General features: G+C 41.3%; 1 protein-coding gene across 1 annotated transcript in view; it reads right to left on the bottom strand.

Moving 5' to 3' along the window:
• The window catches only part of SUSD5 (sushi domain containing 5), a 66,971-nt gene that overhangs the window by 18,656 nt on the left and 24,938 nt on the right, over positions 1–23,377 (bottom strand). The window contains exon 4 of the mRNA XM_023214671.2: positions 4,424–4,612. Within this exon, the coding sequence (XP_023070439.2) occupies positions 4,424–4,612 (189 nt within the window). The remainder of the gene's footprint in view (positions 1–4,423; positions 4,613–23,377) is intronic.

Below are 23,377 nucleotides of genomic sequence, written 5' to 3' on the forward strand. Positions count from 1 at the left end.
TTCTCACCCAAGTAACAGACGGTTGAAGTCACAGGCTGCCGTTAGTTATTCATGGTAACAGGGGCTAGAGTTAATAATACACAAGGAAGCGAGCAGCCAGTGTCATGGTGTCATGCACAAATCCCTTCAGATACCTTAGGTGAAAGGGTCTGAATGGTCTCATCGATCAGCATACAAGTGAAAGAGAATGAACATTTACTGACCCCCATACTATATCATAGGTCCTGTTCTAAATGATGGATTCACAGGAACCTCATCTCTAAGGTATCTCTGTGATAACTAGTACCTATTTTTAAAATATGGGCACTATGGGCAGTGGCTCACACCTGTAATCCCAGCACTTTGGGAGGCTGAGGCGGGTGGACTGCCTAAGCTCAGGAGTTCAAGACCAGCCTGGCCAACATGGTGAAACCCCATCTCTACTAAAAATACAAAATTAGCCAAGCGTGGTGGCGCATGCCTGTAATCCCAGCTACTCGGGAGGCTGAGGCAGGAGAATTGCTTGAACCTGGGAGGCAGAGGTTGCAGTGAGCCGAGACTGTGCCACTGCACTCCAGCCTGGGCAATAGACAGAGACTGTCTTAAAAAAAAAAGGGGGGGGGGGGGGGGGTACTATGGGCAAATTAAGGCTCAGGAAAGTAAAGAAAACTGTTTTCTCTTCTTCTCATCCTTTCTGTCATTGTTTAAATAAGCTCAAATCGCTTGCTGTAGGAAATTTTTTAAAAAAGTATCTTAAAAGAAATCACCTTAAAAATAACAACAGCAAGCAAGCAAACAAAACAAACCCCTACAACCTCTTTGGACCTCTGATCTTCTACCAGCTCTATCCTTTGTGTCTTCCCTATTCCTCTTCATGAGCAGCAGAAATTTGAACCTGAGTTGTCTGTCCTTGGCCTTCTTCCTCCCTGCATCTCATTCCTGTATGCACTGCAGTGTGGCTACGGTACATCCCACCCCCTCACATATACACTGAAAACACAAGGCTGCCAGAACCTCCTTCACACAGTGAAGCCAATGCATACATGTTAGCTTTCATTTACTTGTTTTCTATAGTCTCTGGATTTACTGAGCACTTCCTCTATCTGGAAACACACTTCCTCTAAAATGTCACCTTCTGTGACACCTCACTTTCCAATCTCTATCTCATCATCTACTGCTTTTCTGTGTCTTTGAGGAACCTAGTTTACTAGCGTTTCCTTTAGGGTTGAGACAGTATTTACTCAACTTCTATAGACAGCACCTAGGATCCTGCCAAATGCTGGGATGTGGAATGAATGAATGGATCAGTCCAATCAGCCAGTACAACAAAGAGTGATTATCCAAACCCAGATGGGTCCAATTCCCAAATCCTTGTTTGACCCACTCCCCCAAGTTGACTTTTCTCCAATTTAAAGCAATTCATCTGGTGAAGATACTCTTGACACACACACACACACACACACACACACACACACACACACACACTCTCTCTCTCTCTTCTTACAATAACACAGATAGCTTAAATGTTAAATCCACAGACACTGTAACAATCTGTATATATAAACCAGAATTCCTGCCCAGCAGCTTAAAGCTTTAACAACTGCACTGCAGTAGGAATAATCATTTTGGACCCACAAAACCCGCATTTAGTGCTCATTCGACTAGAGCTGGCAAACAACCCATTTGGCTGTGGGTGTGGCTCATGAGATGCTGCAACTTCAGCACCTCATCAGAACATTAACAACTCAGGGTGGGTGTGGGCCTGCTTCACGGCGACATGTGGGACAAACGGGAAGCTTGGTGCTTATGCTTGATTTTCTTGGGCAGGTGAATGATCAGAATTGGCAAGTAGCTCCCGCCTGGCACAAAGCAACAGCAACAGCAACAGAAGAAAGATGAGGAAAGTTCTAGAAGATTGCTCGAATTGTGCTTTCAGCACTTGTCCCAGTCTGTAACTTGTTATTAGGTATGCAACAAGGCAAGTAGAAACACCCAGAAAGTTTTACAAAACTTTTGCAACAATTTGACAGGGGAATGGTATGTCTATTTAATTCAACAAAAATTGCATTTATATTTGGAATCTATTTTATTTTATATTAATTCATTTTTATTGCATTTTACTAAAGTATTAATCAGCTAATGACTAGAAAAAATGGGTAAGAGTCCACAAAGAGGCCGGGTGCCATGGCTCACACCTGTAATCCCAGCACTTTGGGAGGCCGAGGCAGGTGGATCACGAGGTCAGGAGATCGAGACCATCCTGGCTAACATGGTGAAAACCTGTCTCTACTAAAAATACAAAAAAAGTAGCCGGGCATGGTGGTGGGCGCCTGTAGCCCCAGCTACTCGGGAGGCTGAGGCAGGAGAATGGCGTGAACCTGGGAGGCGGAGCTTGCAGTAAGCTGAGATCGGGCCACTGCACTCCAGCCTGGGGGACTGAGCGAGACTCCATCTCAAAAAAAAAAAAAAAAGAGTCCGCAAAGAATTTGAAAAGTAGTGAAATAGAAAACAACAAAACCAGCTCATTAAAAGACAGTGCAAGTGTGAAAAGACAAGCCACAGAATGAGAGGAAATACTTGCAACACATTAATTATGAATATTTCATGTAAAAAATTCTATAATATGTAAATCATTAAATTCAAATCAATTAGAAAAATGGGAAAAGTACCTGGACATTTTACACAAAGAAATTCTAATGCCCTATTAACATGTGATAAGTGCTTGACCTCACTATTATTAGAGAAATGAATATTACAACTACAAGTCACCACAGAGCCATCACCAGACTGGCAGTCCTAAAAGCTGATGAGGTGCTGAACGACAAGGACTCTCAGACACAGCTGATGGGAAAGCAGACTGGTCAAATACTTTAGAGAACACTTTGGCAGCATCAGCTGCAGCTGAACACACACATACTCCATGGGCATCAATTCTACTGCTAGGAACCAACTGAAATGTGTTCACATGGGAACCAAAGGAGGCTGAGGACAATTATAGCAGCATAGTTTGTGACAGCCACAAAATGTCCACCAACAGCTGACTGAATAAATAAATAGTGGTGTATTCACATTGTGGATAGTAAATACCAGTGAAGACTATAGTAGCAGTGAAACCACAGCTTCAGGCAACAACGTGAATGACTCTCACAGTCGTGACAGCGCCCTAGGTCTCATCTGAGTTCCCTCATGGGATCTGCAGGACATTCCGGGGACAAACTGACCTAGAAGTTCAGTAACATCATGTGCTGGAGTAATTTCCCTCTGTAGAACCAGCCTCCGCTCGGTACCTGGATGTCATGGGAGGCCAGGGCGGGGGTTCTTAAAAAAGTCTTGGAGTGAGAGAAGCACTGTGAGATCAGGGAACAATTCAGGGTCTGGCATGAGGTCCAAGGTATAGGAGTCACAAGCCAGGTCAGCCATGGGGCTGTCCCAATCGCCTGCTGGCTGCTGCGTCCCTGTGGGGGTGGGGAGGCCAGGACTGGGTGTGGCTGGACACAGTGATTTCTGCTGCTGGAAAAATTCCCCAGGGGCTGGGCAGCAGGGGTTAAGGAGGCACAGTAAACTAGGACTCCTAGAAATGTGATGTTGATGGAATGGGGACATCTGCGGAAATCAGATCCGGTTTGGGGGACTCAGTGTCCACTAGGACTCTTTTTAGTTTCAACTAACTATTCAGACTCCACAGGTCACCCCTGGCATTCAGAAAGCTCCAGGCCAGGGAGCAGAGCAAGGCCGCCGGGAAACAGCAAGCAAGTTTCATCCGTGGGAAGAGCCCTTGCAGCAGTTCCATACAGCTGTCCTGGAGTTCGTCTCCTTGCTCCACCCCTCACCACCCCGGCCTTCCTCCCAAGATTGCTCAGGTGGATCAGAACTCATATGTGTGGTGTGGATCAATGATGCTTGGAAGTCCCATGCTCCGTAAGAGTTCGAATGTCTTGCAACAACCCACAGAATAGTTCTCAGGGTCCCCACAAAGGCAATGCTCAGATACAGGAATCACCACCCTCAGAGCAGCACAGAGCTGGGCTTCCTAATATGTATTCATGATAGTCTTCCCAGTCCAGTTTACCAACTGGGGGTCATTTTCACCAGAAAAATGCTGCTTTGTACCACAGCTGATGTTCCATCTTGACCAGGTTTCCAGGGAAATACACTAGAAAGTTAACTCAAGGTCAACTGTGTACTTAGAGAAGCGGCGGGGATTTTAACTTGTTAACCCTTTTCTCCCAGCACGGAAGATGAAGAGCTCAGTTGCACATTTGAAATGCTACAGGAATCCCCAAGTGGAGATGTTGCTAGGTCCAGAGCTCAGCAGAAAGGTCTGAAAGCCTCTTTTCAAAGGCACCTTGGTGGAGAAGAGCCCACAGCATGCAGCCAGCAGCCGTGGAGCCCTCTGCCAGCACTGCGTGGGTACGCGAAGGTGGCCCATCCCTGGGCTGCTTACCTTTCCCGCAGGCCTGCACCAGGCCATACCACTCCCCACAGCTGTTACATAGCAAGGTGAAGGCGGTCTCCCGGTGGCCCGTGATGTGGCCTGGGGCGCACACGTACAGCAGCTCATCCCCCATCTCCAAGCCGGTGCGACCCTGCAGGATGGTGTGTGGGAACGAAGGCGGGTCTCCACAGGGCTTCTCTGAGGAGAAGGAATCACAGTCAGCTTTTCCAAACTGTGCGGAACTTTTTCAGCCTGTGAGAAAACAGACTTAAAACACAACTCTCCCCTGCCGCCCACCGCACCCTCAACTGTGATCACAGGGGCTGTTTCTTGGTCACCCTGGCAACTCCAAGGCCTGGCAGAATGCCTGGAATAGAGGAGGCACTCAAAAATAATTGTTGCATGAATAAATGCGACAGAAAGTGCTACAACTTTGCATTTTTAAGCTGCCAAACAATGTTACCTTCTGATGTCTCCTTGAAAGGAGTGTCTGGAGATACATACCTAGCAGCAAGCTCCCTTTTGCCATATTTTGATAAGTGAATAGGAACTCTGACAAAGGCTAAATGGTACAGACTACAGAGCACAGCAGAGGGTACCTTCCCCCCACCACCCTGCTCACAACCTCAACACCAACGGCAACAACGTTATCAGTTTGGTAAATACAAAAGTTACACACACACACATGCACACACTCACACACCCTATATATACAAATATATATATACACATACATATATAAATACATACATATTTCTGTTTTTTAAACATAAATGGGATTTATATCATATGTATTACTGAGTACCCTGCTTTAAAAAAGTTGATAAACTATTTTTTAGGTTCACATCAAAGCTGAGCAGATAGTACAGAGTTGCCTATACCCCCGACCCTTCCATGCACACAATTTCTCCCACTATTAGCATTCTGCACCAGAGTGGTCCATTTGTGACACCTGATGAAACTCCACTGATACCTCATTATCACCCAAAGTCCATAATTTACCTTGGTGTTGTACATTCCGTGGGCTTTGACAAATGCACAATGACACGTGTCCACCACTATTGTACCATACAGAATAGTTTCACTGCCCCAAAGTCCTCTGTGCTCTGCTTATTTATACCTTCCTCCTCTCTATAGTTTGCTTTTTCCAGAATTCACATAGTTGTCATCATAGTATGTAGCCTTTTCAGATTGGCTTCTACAACTTAGTAATATGCAATGAAAGCTCCTCCATGTCTTCTTATGGCTTGAGAGCTCTTTCTTTTTAGCACTGAATACTATCCCATTTTCTGGAAGTATCGCAGTTTATCTGTTCACCTACTGAAGTACATCTTGGTTGCTTCCGAGTTTTGGCAAATATGAATAAAGCTGCTAGCTATACACATCCATTTACAGGTTTTTGTGTGAACATTAGTTTCTGGTTCATTTGGGTAAATACCAAAGAGCATGACTGCTGGATTGTATGGGAAGAGTATGTTTAGTTTTGTAAGAACTACAGCAAAATGGCTGTACCATTTTGCATTCCCACCAGCAATGAATGAGTGTTCCTGTTGCTCCACATCCTTGCTAGCATTTGTTGGTTTGTGTTCTGGATTGCAAATATTTTCCCAAGTCTGTGACCCATCTTATTCTCTAGACATTGTCTTTTACAGAACAGAAGTTTTAACTTGTAATGAATCCCAGCTTATCAACTATTTCTTTCATGCATCATGCCTTTAGTCTAAGAAGTCATTGCCATACCCAAGGTCATTTAGGTTTTCTCCTATGATAACTTCTAGCAGTCTTATAGTTTTGGGTTTTACATTTAGGTCTATGGTCCCTCTCAAGTTAATTTCTGTAAGGTCTGTGTCTAGGTGATGGTTTTTGTATGTGGATGTCCAATTGTTCCAGCAATTGTGTAAAAGAGACTATCTTTGCTTCATTATATTGCCTTTTCTCCTTAGTCAAAGATCAATCAACTGTATTTATGTGGGTCTATTACTGGGCTCTCCACTCTGATCCCTTGATATTTCTCAGCTCTTTCACCAATAACACACTATCTTGATTGCTGTAGCTTTATAGACGTCTTCAAGCCCAACAGGTTCAGCCCTTTGACTTTGTTCTTCTCCTTCAATATTTAGTTGGTTATTCTGGATCTATTACCTCTCCACATAAAATACAGACTTTGTTTGTTAACCCCTTTATGCCAGAGGTTGCAAATTTTTTTGTGTGAAAAATCAGACCTTGGCAATGACCTGGAGCAGTAGGATATAAATAACTCCCACAAGCTTAGCATTCCAACAATGGAACACGAGGCGTAAATGGGTTAATATCCGTAAAAGTAACTTGCTGGGATTTTTATTGGGATGTGTCAATCTATAGATCAAGTTGGGAAAAACTGACATATCACAATCCATGAACATAGACTATTTCTCCATTTATTTAGTTCTTCTTTGATATATTTTATCAATGTTTTACAGTTTTCTTCATCTAGATATATAGATCTTGGACATAATTTGTTAGATTTATACCTAAGAATTTCATTTTTTCTTGGGGTGCTAATATAAACGATAACGTGGTGTTTTTGGCTTTTTTGTTTTTTTGAGATAGGGTCTCACTCTGTTGCCCAGGCTGGAGTGCAGTGGTGTGATCACGGCTCTTTGTGTAGTGCAGCCGCAACCTCCTGGGTTTAAGTGATCCTCCCACCTTGGCCTCCCAAAGTCTTGGGATTATAGGCATGAGCCATTGCACCCAACTGGTAATGTGTTTTTAATTTAAAATTTCACTATTTAATTGCTGGTCTACAGGAAAGTGATTAACTTTTGTACATTAACCTTGTATCCTGCAATCCTGCTATAATTGCTTTTTTTTTTTTTTTTAATTATACTTTAAGTTCTGGAATACATGTGCAGAACGTGCCAGTTTGTTACTATAACTCCTTATTAGTTCTAGTTTTTTTTTGTTGATTCTTTCAGATTTTCTGTATAGACAATCATGTTATCTGCAGACAAAGACAGTTTCAGTTGTTCCTTTGCAATCTATATTTTCTTTTCTTATTTTATTGTATGAGCTAGGATTTCCAGTACAATGCCGAAAAGCAGTGGTGAAAAGAGACATCTTGCTTTGTTTCTGATCTTAGCAAGAAAGCCTCAAATTTCTCACCCTTAATCATGATTTTAGCTGTAGTTTTGTTTTTGTTTTTAAATGTTCTCTATTGAGTTGAAGAAGTTTCCCTCTATTCCTGGTTTGTTAGGAGTTTTTATCATGAATGGGTGTTGGATTTTGTCAAATGCTTTTTCTGCATCTATCAATATAATTATGTGATTTTTCTTCCATAGCCTCTTGATGTGATGGACCATATTAATTTTGAAGACTAGCCTTGCACACCTGGGATAAATACCACTTGGTTTTGGTGTACACATCTTTGTGTACATTGTTGAACTTTATGTGCTAATATTTTGTTGAAGATATTTGCATCTATGTTCGTGAGATACATTGGTCTGTAGTTTGTCTTTTTGTTTGTTTTTTTTTTTTGAGACGGAGTCTCCTCTGTCACCTATGCTGGAGTGCAGTGGCGCGATCTCAATTCACTGCAAGCTCCATCTCCCGGGTTCACGCCATTTCTCTGCCTCAGCCTCCCAAGTAGCTGGGACTACTGGCGCCTGCCATCACACCCGGCTAGTTTTTTGTATTTTTAGTAGAGACGGGGTTTCACCGTGTTAACCACGATGGTCTCGATCTCGTGACTTGCCTGCCTCAGCCTCCCAAAGTGCTGGGATTACAGGTGTGAGCCACCACGCCTGGCCCGGTCTGTAGTTTTTTTTGTAATGTCTTTGGTTTTGGTGTCAGGGTAATACTAGCCTCATAGAACGGTTTAGAAAGTATTTCTTCTGCTAACCTCTGGAAAAGATTGTAGAGAATTGGCATAATTTCTGCCTTAAATGTTTGGCAGAATCCACTAGTGAACCCTCTGGGCTTGGTGCTTTCTTTGGAAGGTAATTAGTTACTGATTCAGTTTATTTATTTAATAGCTATAGGCCTGTTCAGATTGTCCATTTCTTCTCTGTAATGGACGATTTAATCTAGGTTATCAGATTTGTGGGCATAGAGTTGTTCATAATACTCCTTTACTTTCCTCTTAATGTCCATAGGATCTGTAATGATGTCCCCTCTAATTTTTTTTAAAAAGCATAACCAATTGCTTAATCAAAGTTTTATGTGACCTATGAGCCTTCAGAAATAAATACCCAAAGAACCAGGGAAAACTGATTTTTATGTTTAGATTCAATGAAGAATGGACAGCTGTGTAGAAATGTGATGGGACAAAAGGTGTATGATCAAATGGTAATATACTAAAGGGGGAAACCCAGCAAGGTTTGTTTGTTGAGCTTTTTGTTGGCCTCTCTGTGTAGCATTCTTTTCTCCAAGATATAGGCAGACTCCTCTGGAATATAGGTCTCATGACCTATTACCAAACAAGGTAGGTCAAGTTATTTCTTTCTGACTAGGTGCTACACAGAAAGGTGGGAGAAGGTTAGAATAACATTTCTAGGCTTTACAGCTTGCTTTGGGGTTTCATTTTCAATATTAGTAATTTGCATCTTCTCTCATAGCCTGGCTAGAGGCTTATCAGTTTCAAAATGGTTATGGTTTCAAAAAACCAACTTTTTGTTCCATTGATTTTATTGATTTTATGTTTGTAATTTTACTGATTTCTACTCTAATTTTTATTACAGCCATGTGCCACATAACGACATTTTGGTCAAGGAGGAACTGAATATATGAGGGTAGTCTCGTAAGACTATAATGGAGCTGAAAAATTTATGTGTTTGTGGTGATGCTAGTGTAAACAAACCTATTGCACTGCCAACTGTATAAAAGTATAGCACATAAAATTATGTACAGTACAAAATAATAATGATACTAAATGACTATGTTACATATTTACTATTCTATGCTTTAGTTATTATTTTAGAGTGTACTACTACTTATTTTAAAAAAGTTAACTAAAGCAGCCTCAGGCAGGTCCTTCAAGAGATATTCCAGAGAAGGCATTGTTATAATAGGAGATGACAGCTCCATGTGTGTTACTGCCCCTGAAGACTTTCTACTGGGACATGATGTGAAGGTGTCAAATAGTGATGATGGTGATCCTAACCCTGTGTAAGCCTAGGCTAATGTGCATGTTTGTGTCTTAGTTTTTAACAATAAAGTTTAAAAAGTGAAAAAAAATTTTTTTTGAGACATGGTCTTGCTCTGTCACTCAGGCTGGAGTGCAGTGGCATGATCACGGCTCACTGTAACCTTGAACTCCTGGGCTCAAGTGATCCTCTTGCCCCAGTTTCCTGAGTAGCTGGGACTATAGGTACATGCAACTGTGCCCAACTAATTAAAAAAATTCTTTTTGGCCAGGCGCAGTGGCTCACACCTGTAATCCCAACACTTTGGGAGGCCAAAGCAGATGGATCACTTAAGGTCAGGAGTCAAAGACCAGCCTGGCCAACATTGTGAAACCCTAAAATAACTTTTTATACTAAAAATACAAAAAAAATTATCCGGGCATGGTGGTGCACGCCTGTAATCTCACTTACTCAGGAGGCTGAGGCAGGAGAATAGCTTGAACCCAGGAGGCAGAGGTTGCAATGAGCTGAGGTTGCCTCAGTGATGGAGCGAGACTTTGCCTCAAAAAAAATTTTTTCTTTTTGTAGACATGGGGTCTTACTATGTTGCCCAGGTTGTTCTTTAACTCCTGGCCTCAAGAGATCCTCCTGCCTCAGGCCTCTCAAAGTGCTGGGGTTGCAGGCATGAGCCAGCACACCCAGCAAATAATAATCATAATAATCATAATAATAATAAATTTAAAAAATAAAAATCTTATTTCAATAAGGATATAAAGAAAATATGTTTGTACAATTGTACAATGTGTTTTTGTTTTAAGCTCTGTTATTACAAAAAAGTCGTTTTAAAAAATTAAAAATTATAAAGTAAAACAATTACAGTAAACTAAAGCTAATTTATTACTGATGAAAAAATATTTTCATAAATTTAGTGTAGTCTAAGCGTACAGCGTTTATAAAGTCTACAGTAGTATACAGTAACGTCCTAGGCCTTCACATTCACTGACCATTCATTCACTGACTCACCCATGGCAACATCCAGTGCTGCAAGCGCCATGTGTGGTAAGTGCCCTATGTAGGTGTATCATTTTCATCTTTTTTTTTTTTTTGCATTTGTTTGGTTTTTGTTTTGGGGGTGGGGAGATCTGAGATAAGATCTCACTCTGTTGCCCAGGCTGGAATGCAGTGACATGATCGTGTCTTACTGCAGCCCTCAACTCTTGGACTCTCAAGCAATCCTCCTGTACAGCTGAGACCAAGAGCATATGCCACCCTGCCTAGATATATTTTCCCCCGTTGGAAAGACGGGATCTCCTTATGTTGCCCAGGCTGGTCTCAAACACTTGGGCTCAAATGATTCTCCTCTCTCGGCTTCCCAAAGTGCTGGGATCACAGGCATGAGTTACTGTGCCTGGCCCATTTTTTTTGTTTGTTTTACCTTTTATACTGTATTTTTACTGTACATTTTCTGTTTAGATACACAAATACCTACCATTGTGTTACAGCTGCCTACAACATTCAGTACAGTAACACACTGTACAGGTTTGTAGCCAAGGAACAATAGGCTGTACCATTGCCTAGGTGCATAGCAGGCTATACTGTCGAGGTTTGTGTAAGTGCACTCTATGATGTTCACACAATGACAAAATCACCTACAATGCATTTCTCAGAATGTATCCCTGCTGTTAGGCAATGAATACTGTATTTCTTTTCTTCTGTTTAATTTAGATATAACTTGCTCTTCTTTTTTGAGTTTTCTAAAGTGGAGGCTAAGATTACTGATTTTAGATTTTTCTTTTTTTCTAATATATGTATTCACTGCTATAAGTTTGCCTCTAAGCACTACTTCTCACAACTTTTGAAAAAGTATTTTCATTCTCATGTTGTTAAAAATATTTTAAAATTCTCTTGAGATATCTTCTTTGACCCACGCATTATTTAAAAATGTGTTGTCTAATCTCCAAGGACTTTGGGATTTTCCAGCTATCGCTTGGTTATTGTTTTTTTTGTTTTTTTTGAGACAGAGTCTCACTCTGTCGCCCGGGCTGGAGTGCAGTGGCCAGATCTCAGCTCACTGCAAGCTCCGCCTCCTGGGTTCACGCCATTCTCCTGCCTCAGCCTCCCGAGTAGCTGGGACTACAGGCGCCTGCCACCTTGCCCGGCTAGTTTTTGTATTTTTAGTAGAGACGGGGTTTCACTGTGTTAGCCAGGATGGTCTCGATCTCCTGACCTCATGATCTGCCTGTCTCAGCCTCCCAAAGTGCTGGGATTACAGGCTTGAGCCACTGTGCCCGGCGGTTATTGTTTTCTACCTTAATTCCACTGTGGTCTGAGCAGATGTCATATTCCTATTCTTTAAAATTTGTTAATTTGTGTTTTATGGCCCAGGATGTGGTCGATCGTAGCAAATGTTCCATGTGAGCCTGAGAAGAACATGTAATCAGCTGTTGTTGGATGAAGTGGTCTAAATATATCAATTATATCTACTTAACTAATGGGGCTGTCAAGTTCAACTATGTGATTGCTGATCTGCCTGCTATATCTGTCCATTTCTGACAGAAGGGTGTTTAAATCTCCAACTACAACAGTGGATTCATCTATTTCTCCTTGCAGTTCTATCAGTTTTTCTTCATGTATTTTGGCATCTGTTGTTAGGCACATATACATTAAAGATGGTTACGTCTTCTTAGACTATTGCCCTTTTTACCATTACATAATTCTTCTCTTTATCCCTGATAACTTTTCTTGATCCAAAGTCTGCTCTGTCTAAAACTAGTATAGCTACTCCCACTTTATTTTGATTAGTGTTAGCATGGTATATCTTTCTCCATCCGTTTACTTTTTTTTTTTTTTTTTGAGAAAGAGTCTCGCTCTGTCACCCAGGCTGGAGTGCAGTGGCGTGATCTTGGCTCACTGCAAGCTCCGCCTCCTGGGTTCACACCATTCTCCTGCCTTAGCCTCCTGAGTAGTTGGGACTCCAGGCACGCACCACCATGCTTGGCTAATTTTTTGTACTTTTTTTTTTTTTTAGTAGAGACGGGATTTCACCATGTTAGCCAGAATGGTCTCGATCTCCTGACCTCGTGATCCACTTGGCCTCCCAAAGTGCTGGGATTACAGGCGTGAGCCACTGTGCCAAACCCCCTTTACTTTTTATCTATATGTGTCTTTATACTTACAGTGGGTTTCTTATAGACAACATATAGTTGGGTCTTGTTTTTTAACACACTGTTATAATACCTGTCTTTTAATTAGTGTATCTAGACCATTGATGTTTAAAGTGATCATTGATATAACTGAATAACCACTATAATTGTTATTGTTTTCTATCTGTTACCCTATTTTCTGTTTCTATTTTTGTCTTCCATGTTTTTTAAGTCTTTTATGGTTTTAATTGAGCATTTTATATAATTCCATTTTCTTTCCTTTCTTAGCATATCAGTTATACCTATTTTTTTTTTTTTAATCTTTTTTAGTTGTTGCCCTGGTGGTTGCAACATACATTTACAAGTCCAACTTCACTTTCAAATAACACTATACTACACTTCACAGGTAGTGCAAGTACCTTATAATAACAAAATATGCCTAATTCCTCCCCATATCATTGGTGTCATTCAGTTCATTATTGAATTGCTGCTATTATCTCTCTGATCACTAAGAATAGAAAAAAATAAGTTCTTACTTTACCCTCACTTATTTATTCTCTGATGTTCTTCCTTTATTTACATAGGTCTGAGTTTCTGACCTATATAATTTCCCTGCTTCCTAAAGAACTTCTTTTAACATTTCTTGCAAGACAGATCTACTGGCAACAAATTCTCTCATTTTTTGTTTGAGAAAGTCTTTATTTCTCTTTCACTTTTGAAGGACAATTTCTTAGGGCATACAATTTTAGGTTGGTGGGGTTTTCTTCCTCTTAACACTTTAAATATTTTACTACCCTCTTTTGTTTTTTTTTTTTTTTTTTTGGAGATGGAGTCTCGCTCTGTCTCCTAGGCTGGAGTACAGGGGCATGATCTCAGCTCACTGCAACCTCCATCTCCCGGGTTCCAGCAATTCTCCTGCGTCAGTCTCCTGAGTAGTTGGGACTACAGGCACGCACCACCACACCCTGGTAATTTTTTTGTATTTTTAGTAGAGATGGGGTTTCACCATGTTGGCCAGGCTGGTCTCGAACTCTTGCCCCAGGTGATCTGCCTACCTCAGCCTCCCAAAGTGCTGGGATTAAAGGCTTGGGCCACCACGCCCGGCCTTACACTCTCTCTTTATTGCATGGTTTCAGAGGAGAAATCGCAAATAATTCTTACTTTTGCTCCTCTGTAGATAAGGTAGGTTTTTTTCTCTAGATTCTTTCAAGATTTGAAATTTATCTTTAATTGTTTTGTGTTTTTTAATGATATGCCAGGGTATAGTTTTTTGGGTATTTATCCTACTTGGTGTTCTCTGAGTTCCCTGGATATGTGGTTGGTTGTCTGATGTTAATTTGAGGAAGTTCTTAAGTCATTATGGTTTCAAATATTGCTTCTGTTCCTTCTTCTTTCTCCTTCTGATACTTCCATTATGTGTATGTTATAATTTTTTAGTATCCCATAGTTCTTGGATATTCTATTCTCATTTTTTGTCTTTTATTTCTCTTTGTTTTTCAGTTTTTGGAAGTTTCTATTGCCATATCTTCAACCAGAGATTATCTCCTCAGCTGTGTCCAGTCTACTGATGAGCCCATCAAAGGAATTCTTCATTTCTGTTATAGTGCTCTTGATTTCTCATATTTCTTTTTGATTCTTTCTTAGAATTGCCACCTCTCTGTTTCCATTACCCATCTGTTCTTGTATGTCATCCAATTCTCCCATTAATGCCCTGAGCATAGTCACCGTAGCATTTTTAAATTCCTGGTCTGATAAATTCAACGTCCCTGCCATACCTGACTCTAGTTCTGATGCTTGTTTTCAGTCTCTTCAAACTGTATCTTTTGTCGTTTAGAATGCCTTGTAATTTTTGTTGAAAAGTGGACATGATGTTCTGAGCAAAAGCAACGGTGGTAAACAGGCCTCTGGGAATGTGGTGGGAAGGTGTGGAGGGGAGAGGAAGTGTCCTAGAGTCCTGTGACTAGGTCTTGGTCTTTTGTGAGCCTGTGCCCCAGGACTGTGAACTTCATCAGTGCTTCTCATTTTTTCCCCTCCCATCTAGGTGAGAGAGGATGGCTACGGGGAGCTGGAGTTGGGAATTTCCCTCCCCGCAGTAGGTTAGGCTCTGAAAAAATATTTCGTTCCTGACCACAGGCCTTGTTAAGAACAGAATATTCTGGGGTATTTCAAAATGGTTATTTTTCCTCTCTCTTTGTTGAAAGCACGAGATTTTTCTCTCATATTTTCTGTAAGGACCTGATAGAGCTCCTGGAGGTAAAACTTTCAAAAGCATGGGGGCCCCTTGATGACTGGGTCCCCCTGGAGTTTTTAACTCACAAACTTGTCCATCCTGAGCTTCCAGCAATTCATCAATTACAGTTTAGGTTTTCCTACCCTGGCATTGGTTTCTTCTGATTGTTCTGCTTAGGTAACTTGTGATTATCTGTTTTCAGCTGTGCCTCCAATTCTAGGGACAGCAGTTTGCCCTGTGACCTCACTTTGCTGATGGATCTAAGAAGAGCTGTGGATGTGTCCGTTGTTTAGTTTTTTACTTATTATGATGGAGCAGTAACTTCTAAGCTCCTGACATGCTGGGCCAGAAACCAGAAGTCTTTTTTTTTTTTTTTTAATATTACACTTCTTTCCACATTAATACTATAATCTACTTCAATCTTTGGTAGCACACATTATTTAATCATTAGACAGATATTTATGTTGATTCCAATTTTTCACGATTATAAACAATGCTTCAATGAACAGTCTCACATGCACATTTACATTTTTGTACCTATCTTATTTCTTTTTTTTTTTTTTTTTTCCTGAGACGGAGTCTTGCTCTGTCGCCTGGGCTGGAGTGCAGCGGCCGGATCTCAGCTCACTGCAAGCTCCACCTCCCGGGTTTACGCCATTCTCCTGCCTCAGCCTCCCGAGTAGCTGGGACTACAGGCGCCCGCCACCTCGCCCGGCTAGTTTTTTGTATTTTTAGTAGAGACGGGGTTTCACCGGGTTAGCCAGGATGGTCTCGATGTCCTGACCTCGTGATCCGCCCGTCTCGGCCTCCCAAAGTGCTGGGATTACAGGCTTGAGCCACCGCGCCCGGCCTCTTATTTCTTTAGAATAAACCTCTAGAAGTAGAACTGCTGCATCAAGGTAATGTCACAATTAAAAAAAAATTCAAATTCAAATTTCCTCTTCTAATTTTACAGATTGTTTTCCTTTAGTCCATATGCAGTCAAGTTACCTAAGAAGCATATTGCTTAAAAGTAGACTGAGAAATGATGAAAACAAAAAAATACGACTTGTGCTTTAAGCCACCCTGACTGGCCTCGCAGCTTGTAGTTTGGTAGCCCTTTCTTTTTTTTTTTTTTTTTTGAGACGGAGTCTCATTCTGTCGCCAGGCTGGATGGAGTGCAGTGGCATGATCTTTGCCCACTGTAACCTCTACCTCCTGGGTTCAAGCGATTCTCCTGCCACCATGCCCAGCTAATTTTTGTATTTTTAGTAGAGGCGGGGTTTCACCATGTTGGCCAGGATGGTCTTGATCTCTTGACCTCGTGATCTGTCCACCTTGGCCTCCCAAAGTCCTGAGATTACAGGTGTGACCCACCGCACCCCGTCAGCACTTTCTTAAGGACACTTATTGCTATACATACCCTTTCAAATGAGAGAGATTTTGAATGAAGAAGTGTGTGGCTGTACTGCAGGAAGACAGCACAGAGTGACACATTTTGACCAAAACTACCTTGGCTCTCTGAGTCAAGGAGCCTAGGAGATCAAGTGCTTATTTCACCTATATGGCCAGTCAGGACAGGCAGTCATCTGAAACCCTTGCCACAAATTCAGATGTACCCTCCGCAGGGTGAGTAGGGGAGAATCATGTAGGTGAAGAATGAACCAAAGTCATCCACCTCAGTTATGTCAGGCTGGACCACCTTCCAGCTGGTATCTCAAAGGCAAAAGGCTTGGACTTTCCACCTTCCTCAGCTGCCCATGACTCACGCTGGATGCCCCACTGTTTTCTTACCAGGATCTACTGGAAGGCTTTTCAGCAAACACTATGAAAGGACTGATTAATACTTTCAGTCTCACATAAATCTATCTAAGGAACACAGGGAAACTGTTTTGGAAGTAGAGAAGGAGGGACTTCAGGCTAAACTCAGATCCCACCAGACTCATGAGATCTTCTCCTTCATAATTAATTTTCAGAACGATACAGGCTAGAATGTGGCTCAGGAAAACCGCAATAATGCTGCTGAGAGTCTAGGTACATATACCATATGTTTCTGGATTTCCTGCAAACATTCAAGACAGGAAACACACTTCTGAGCTGGTGTGATTCGGAAGCTCCAGCACAACAGTGCTATGCGTTAACACAACCAAGTGCATGCCAGAAACACCACTCATATCCAGGTGCAACTTGAATTAGTTCCTTTCACTAATCTTCCCATCTTGAACCTCACAAGGGAGCTATGGAAAATAGCTGGCTATATACCTGGATCCTCTTCTCCTCTCTATGGAAACTTACATTTCGTAAGTGTACTAACAGTCTTAACATTGCTTCTCGATTATTCTGTAGATAGAAATTGTGGTTTGTGAACACAGATTTAAGACCTGGGTTTCAACCATTTCAACATCAAGAGCTATATCTATTATTTTTCCTTCCAGGAAAAGAAGATTTTATACCAGATTTCGTCTATCAAACAAATGTTTATTCATAAGCACATTTATTTCACTCATTTTTCAATTTAAAAGGGCACATTTGCCTGCCAATCAGAGCTTCTGATAACCAGTGTTTCCACAGAGTTTAGAACTCGTATGAAAGTTGATGCTTTTATTCTGAGAAATTGTTGACTTTCATCTTGACCTTTGAAATTTTAAAGAAGAGGCTGCAAAACTCAATTATTACTTTGCAAGCCAAAAATGTAAAAATTCTGAAACAAATGCTTGATCTTTCCTTCTTCCTTTTGGTGTTACCTAAGCTGTATGTCTTTAGGGCCCCCTGCTAGCTCCCTCCCACCCACTCCACAACACACAACCAGCATTGTCCTACCCAAGAATAGTTAGTTCTTACATTCCTCTACATCAGAGGTTCTCAAACATGAACATGCGTCAGAATCACCTGAAAGGTTTGTAAAAATACATCTGGACTTCGTTTTGAGTTTCCGACTGCAGCTGAGGCCCCAAAATTTGTATTTCTTGAAAGTTCCTAGGTAATGTTGAGACTGCTGGTACAAGGACCACCCTTGGAGAACTGCTGCTCTAGATCAAAAACCTATCCTCAAAAACAGGCAAAACCTACATATGGTGATAAGAATCAGAATAGAGATGGGCCTCTGGTTCTGCTGGAGTATGGAGGGGCAGAAGATTATTGGAAAAGGGCTCCAGGGAACTTTCTGGGGTGAGGGAAATGTTCTATATCATGATTGGGTGTTGATTACACAGGTGTATACTTTTGTCAAAACTTGTCAGCTTTAGATCTGTGCATTTTGCTGATGTAAATTATACCTTAATGAACTGAGTTAATTTAAAAAATACCTCCCCTTAGAAAAATCTGTAATTTATTCAGCATGAGGTATAAGTGGTTGAAAATTATTCACAACCTCTCCCAAGGGATACTTCATAACTTAAGATAGTGATTTCCAACTTGTAGGGATTCTACCAGGGAAGCAATATAGTATTTGCAAGATGTAGGCAAGTTCATATGCAAATAAACCCTGTGTCAATCAATCAACAACTCTAAATCAATTACTAACATATGGAAATCTACATGATACTACTCCTTGAGTTTCTCCTCCTAAAAACTTATTTAAAATATCTCCTAGCTGGCTGGGCGCTGTGGCTCACACCTGTAATCTCAGCACTTTGGGAGGCTGAGGTGGGTGGATCACGAGGTCAGGAGTTCAAGACCAGCCTGACCAATATGGTGAAACCCAGTCTCTACTAAAAAAACAAAAATTAGGCAGATGTGGCAGCACATGCCTGTAGTCCCAGCTACTCAGAGACTGAGGTAGGAGAATCACTTGAACCGGGGAGGTGGAGGTTGCGGTGAGCTGAAATCATGCTACTGCACTCTAGCCTGGGTGACAGAGCAAGACACCTTCTCAAAAAAAAAAAAAAAAAAAAAAAAAAATTCTAGAATGAAATGATATAATGCCCTGGGAGAAGAAAGCTTTGGGAAAAAAATTAAATTTTTCCTTTAGCCTCACCAATGACAACCATTGTTTTTGTTTTGAGAAGTGTTAATTGTTCTTTATTTGATATTACATATAAATCACATTAAAATGCCTTTTGATAAGTAAAAAGAACCATTTTAGATACAGGGAATTCTAATTAGATTGGCATAGTTAAAACCAAAAATATAAAGTACACATTGCTACTTTACCTTCAGCCCTTGCCTTTAAGATGCAAATGAATACAAAACATAAGTGAGTCTTGCTTGGTTCTGAGACAATGAAGAAATTTCCCCAATATTTAAACATATTCACATAACCAGTTATATAAATCTATATATAAAACCAATCTCCAATAGATTTTAAGATGACATTCACCATCTTTGTGAAAAGTTGACCATTACTAGTGAAGTACAATCATATTTTAAAAGGGGAATAGTGATAGCATTTACTGGATTGGAATTACTATTCAAATTCAAAAAACTGAACATACTCATTTAACCACAGCCAGTCTTAGTTAAATCAGGACTGCCCAACAAAAATATTCGTCAGTCACTCATGATCTAAGTTCTGGTATATGAGATTTATTAAATTATGGTACACATAAAAAAGTCATAAGACGTTTCTGTTTTATAATAAATAAGCAATGGCCAATTAGTACTTGTTAGTAGTTTTTTTGAGATAAGCTATCAAGTCTGCCGTTTCTGCCGCCTTCTTAATGCCGCCGAAGATCATTTTTGTTCCAGGGATATACTTCTAACATGGTTTTTACTCTTTCAGTTTTACACACATACACACAAATACATACACACAGCATTACACTATAATACGATATAACCATTTTGGTTTGTAGCTTGTTAATTTAACATTATATTGTGAAATTTTCCCCTTATCAGTAAATATTTGTATTTTAAAATGTTACTGTAAATGACTACATATTATTCCATTTGTACGGATTCACCATAATGGGTCCCCTATGGCGGGACACTAACTCTGTTTCCATTTCTTCCTTACTAAATAATGAACATTGTAACATACCTTTATACTGAGGGAGTTCAGGAAATGCCACCCAGAAATATGCAACTCTGTTCGGCATGCTGATTACTTCAAACTGAGGGCACTTGGGGGATAGAAGACACAGGCAGAGGCTTTCCCTGGGCTTCCCCTTTCTGCCTAATGACAGAGCCTTCAAAAGGAACACAGCTGTCATTAATCCCCTCCCCAGGAATTTCATTAACCAGAGAAGATTTACTCCTATCACAGCAGAGGACCTAGACAGACTTTGTTACACCTACTTTTCTGAGGGCTCATTCATCTCTCCCCAAAATCATTTAATCTCCCCTAAATTGTCTACATTCCCCCACCCCTGGCCCATCAAACTCCACTGTGAATACCCAAAATCCAGTAAGATTTAGGAGCTTATATACCTTCTTCATAGGGCTAATTATGTACCCTCTCCACCCTCTTCATAGAGTGTATATAAGCTCCTAAATCTTACTGGGTTTTGGGTATTCACTTTTCTGTGATGCCCTGTGCATATAATAAATTAGTATACCTTTTTTCTTCCTATTGATCTGTCTGTTGTCAATGTTCATAGACTCAGTTACTGAGCCTTCACAGCGGAGGAAAGTCTTCCTTCCCCTACAGTACCAGCCATGCTAATATCCTTAGAATAAAATATTCAAAGTAGAATTGATGGATGAAAGGGAATATGCAGTTTTTAAGCTTCCGATAGGTTCTGCCAAGTTGAATATGAGTGTTTAAGAATTTATACTCAGGCTGGCTGGGTGCAGTGGCTCACTCCTGTAATCCCAGCACTTTGGGAGGCTCAGGCAGCAGGATTGCTTCAGGCCAGGAGTTTCGAGAGCAGCTTGGGCAATATAGCGAGATCCCATCTCAACTAAAAAATAAAAATAGCCAGGCATGGTGGTGTGTGCCTGTAGTCCTAGCTACTGAGGCAGCTGAGGTGGGAGGATCTGTTGAGTCCAGGAGCTGTAGTGAGCTATGATCAAACCACTGTATTCTATTCTTGATGACAGAGTAAGATCCTGTCTCTAAAAAACCAAAAGAATTTATATGCCTACAAGTGGCATATAAATTTGCCCATTTCCTTTCAGAACATGGAGTGCTATCATTCTTTGTAAACTTTGACAATTTTATAGGCTGACAAAGTGATTTCTCATATTAATGCGCATTTTTTTTTTTTTTTTTTTGAGACAGAGCCTAGCTTTGTCGCCCAGCCTGGAGTACAATGGCATTATTTCAGCTTACTACAACCTCCATGTCCCGGGTTCAAGCAATTCTCCTGCCTCAGCCCTGAGTACCTAGGACTACAGGCATGTGCGACCACACCCAGCTATTTCTTTTTCTTTTTTCTTTTTTTGTATTTTTAGTAGAGATGGGGATTTCACCATGGTGCTCAGGCTGGTTTCGAACTCCTGGCCTCAAATGATCTGCCCACCTTGGCCTCCCAAAGTGCTGGGATTACAGACGTGAGCCACCCTGCCCAGCCTAATGCACATATCTTTGATTGGCAAGAGAGATGAATATTTATTGACCAATCGTATTGCTTCAAAATACTTCTCTAGTGTGGTCTTTATCTTTTCCTTTCAATCTAGTAAGATATCTACATATATCTATATAATAACCCAGGCTAGGTGCAGTGACTCATGCCTGTAATACCAGCACTTTGGGAGGCCAAGGCAGGTGGATCACCTGAGGTCAGGAGTTCAAGATCAGCCTGACCAACATGGCGAAACTCCGTCTCTACTAAAAACATAAAAAATTAGCCAGATGTGGTGGTGCATGCCTGTAGTCCCAGCTACTTGGGAGGCTGAGCCATGAGAATTGCTTGAACCCAGAAGATGGAGGTTGTGATGGGCCAAAATTACACCAATGCACTCCAACCTGGGTGACAGAGCGAGACTCTGTCAAAAAAAAAAAGAAAGAAAAAATATATCTAATAATCCATTGCCTTATTTTCCCATATTCATAACCAATTAGCCTAGTACTATCAAATAATCCATCCACCCTTTTCCCACTATCTTGAAGTTTCACCATTCTTACCATATACTTATGTATGTTGGGTCTATTTTGGTGTTTCCAGTCTTTTGCATTGAAGTACTTGTCCGTCTGTGTCTCAGTGCCAAACAACCTTTATTGCTATCTGAGACTCTTACATCATTGAAATAATGGCAATAAGTTGATAAGACTGAAGCAAGCAATGGGGGAGTTGCAAGTGATGAAGCTGCAGGGAGGCAGGCATGAGTTCATGAAGGGCCTCACAAGCTAGGTAAAAAGTCTGGAATTCGTCCAGAGGAGAACAAGGAACCATTAAGGAGTTTAACACAGAAAATAACGTGATCCCCTTGGCGGTATAGAAACAACACTATTTGCAGTGTAGGGGATGCATTGAGGAAACATGCCTGGAGACTGGAGGACCAGTGAGGAGGCCATTTGAGCTGTCCAGGATAGCAGCACAGGAGCCAAATGAGGTGCAGAGGGCAGGAACTAGGTGGATCTGGGAGATACTGAGAAGGGAAGTTTTTACAGAACATTTGACTAAAACGTGTTAGGGGTGAGACGAGGATCAGGGCATAGGAAGCTGAGGGATACGAGTATAAGTTTGGGACTTGTGGATTTTGATGGGCCACGAGCAATGTCCATAAGTAAGTAGCTGCACATATGGAATTCAGGGGTCTGGGGAGGAGATTAGGCTTGAGAAATGATTTGAAATTAATGGGCATCTAGATGAAACTGAAGCCTTTGAAGTGTTCAGCGAGTGAGAGGAGATGAGGGTGAAACCACCTTTGCAAAAATTATGACGAGAAAAATCTGCCATAGGAAAATTATGACAGTGAAAGAAATCTGATCTAACCGACTCCATCTTGCTTCTAACCTACAAACTGCCCTTGTTCATTCCTGGGTATAGGCCAAACTAACTGCGAAGGATTTATAGTGTAACGTTGAAACAAAAACGGTAATAGCCCCTCCCTGAAACAACCCCCCACCCCCACCCCTGCCACTTGCTTGGGGACCAGACTGCCTTTGCAAAACTAACAAAGTAGCCACAAGATTAGAATTATGGCCCAGGAGACATGCGGTCAGAGGCCTCAAGGTTCCTATCCTCCCCTATTGCTCCTATAAATAATATCAGTATTGTAAAACCTAAGATTGGTGTTTGAGATATTTCTCAGACTCTGTATTCTGATGGACCAGCTGGTGCCACCCAGACCATTAAACTGGCTCATCTGGTCTTGGGGCACCAACCCAGGAACTGACAGAGCAAGAGGACAGCTTCAACTCCCTATGATTCCATCCCTGACCCAATCAACCTGCACTTCTCATTCTCTTGCCTGCCCCCTACCCGTCAAATTATCTTTTAAAAATCCTAGCCTCAGCCGGGTGTGGTGGCTCAAGCCTGTAATCCCAGCACTTTGGGAGGCTGAGACGGGCGGATCACAAGGTCAGGAGATCGAGACCATCCTGGCTAACACGGTGAAACCTCGTCTCTACTAAAAATACAAAAAACTAGCCGGGCGAGGTGGCGGGCGTCTGTAGTCCCAGCTACTC

The sequence above is a fragment of the Piliocolobus tephrosceles genome, chromosome 2 (genome assembly GCF_002776525.5).
Source record: "Piliocolobus tephrosceles isolate RC106 chromosome 2, ASM277652v3, whole genome shotgun sequence".
NCBI lineage: Eukaryota > Metazoa > Chordata > Mammalia > Primates > Cercopithecidae > Piliocolobus > Piliocolobus tephrosceles.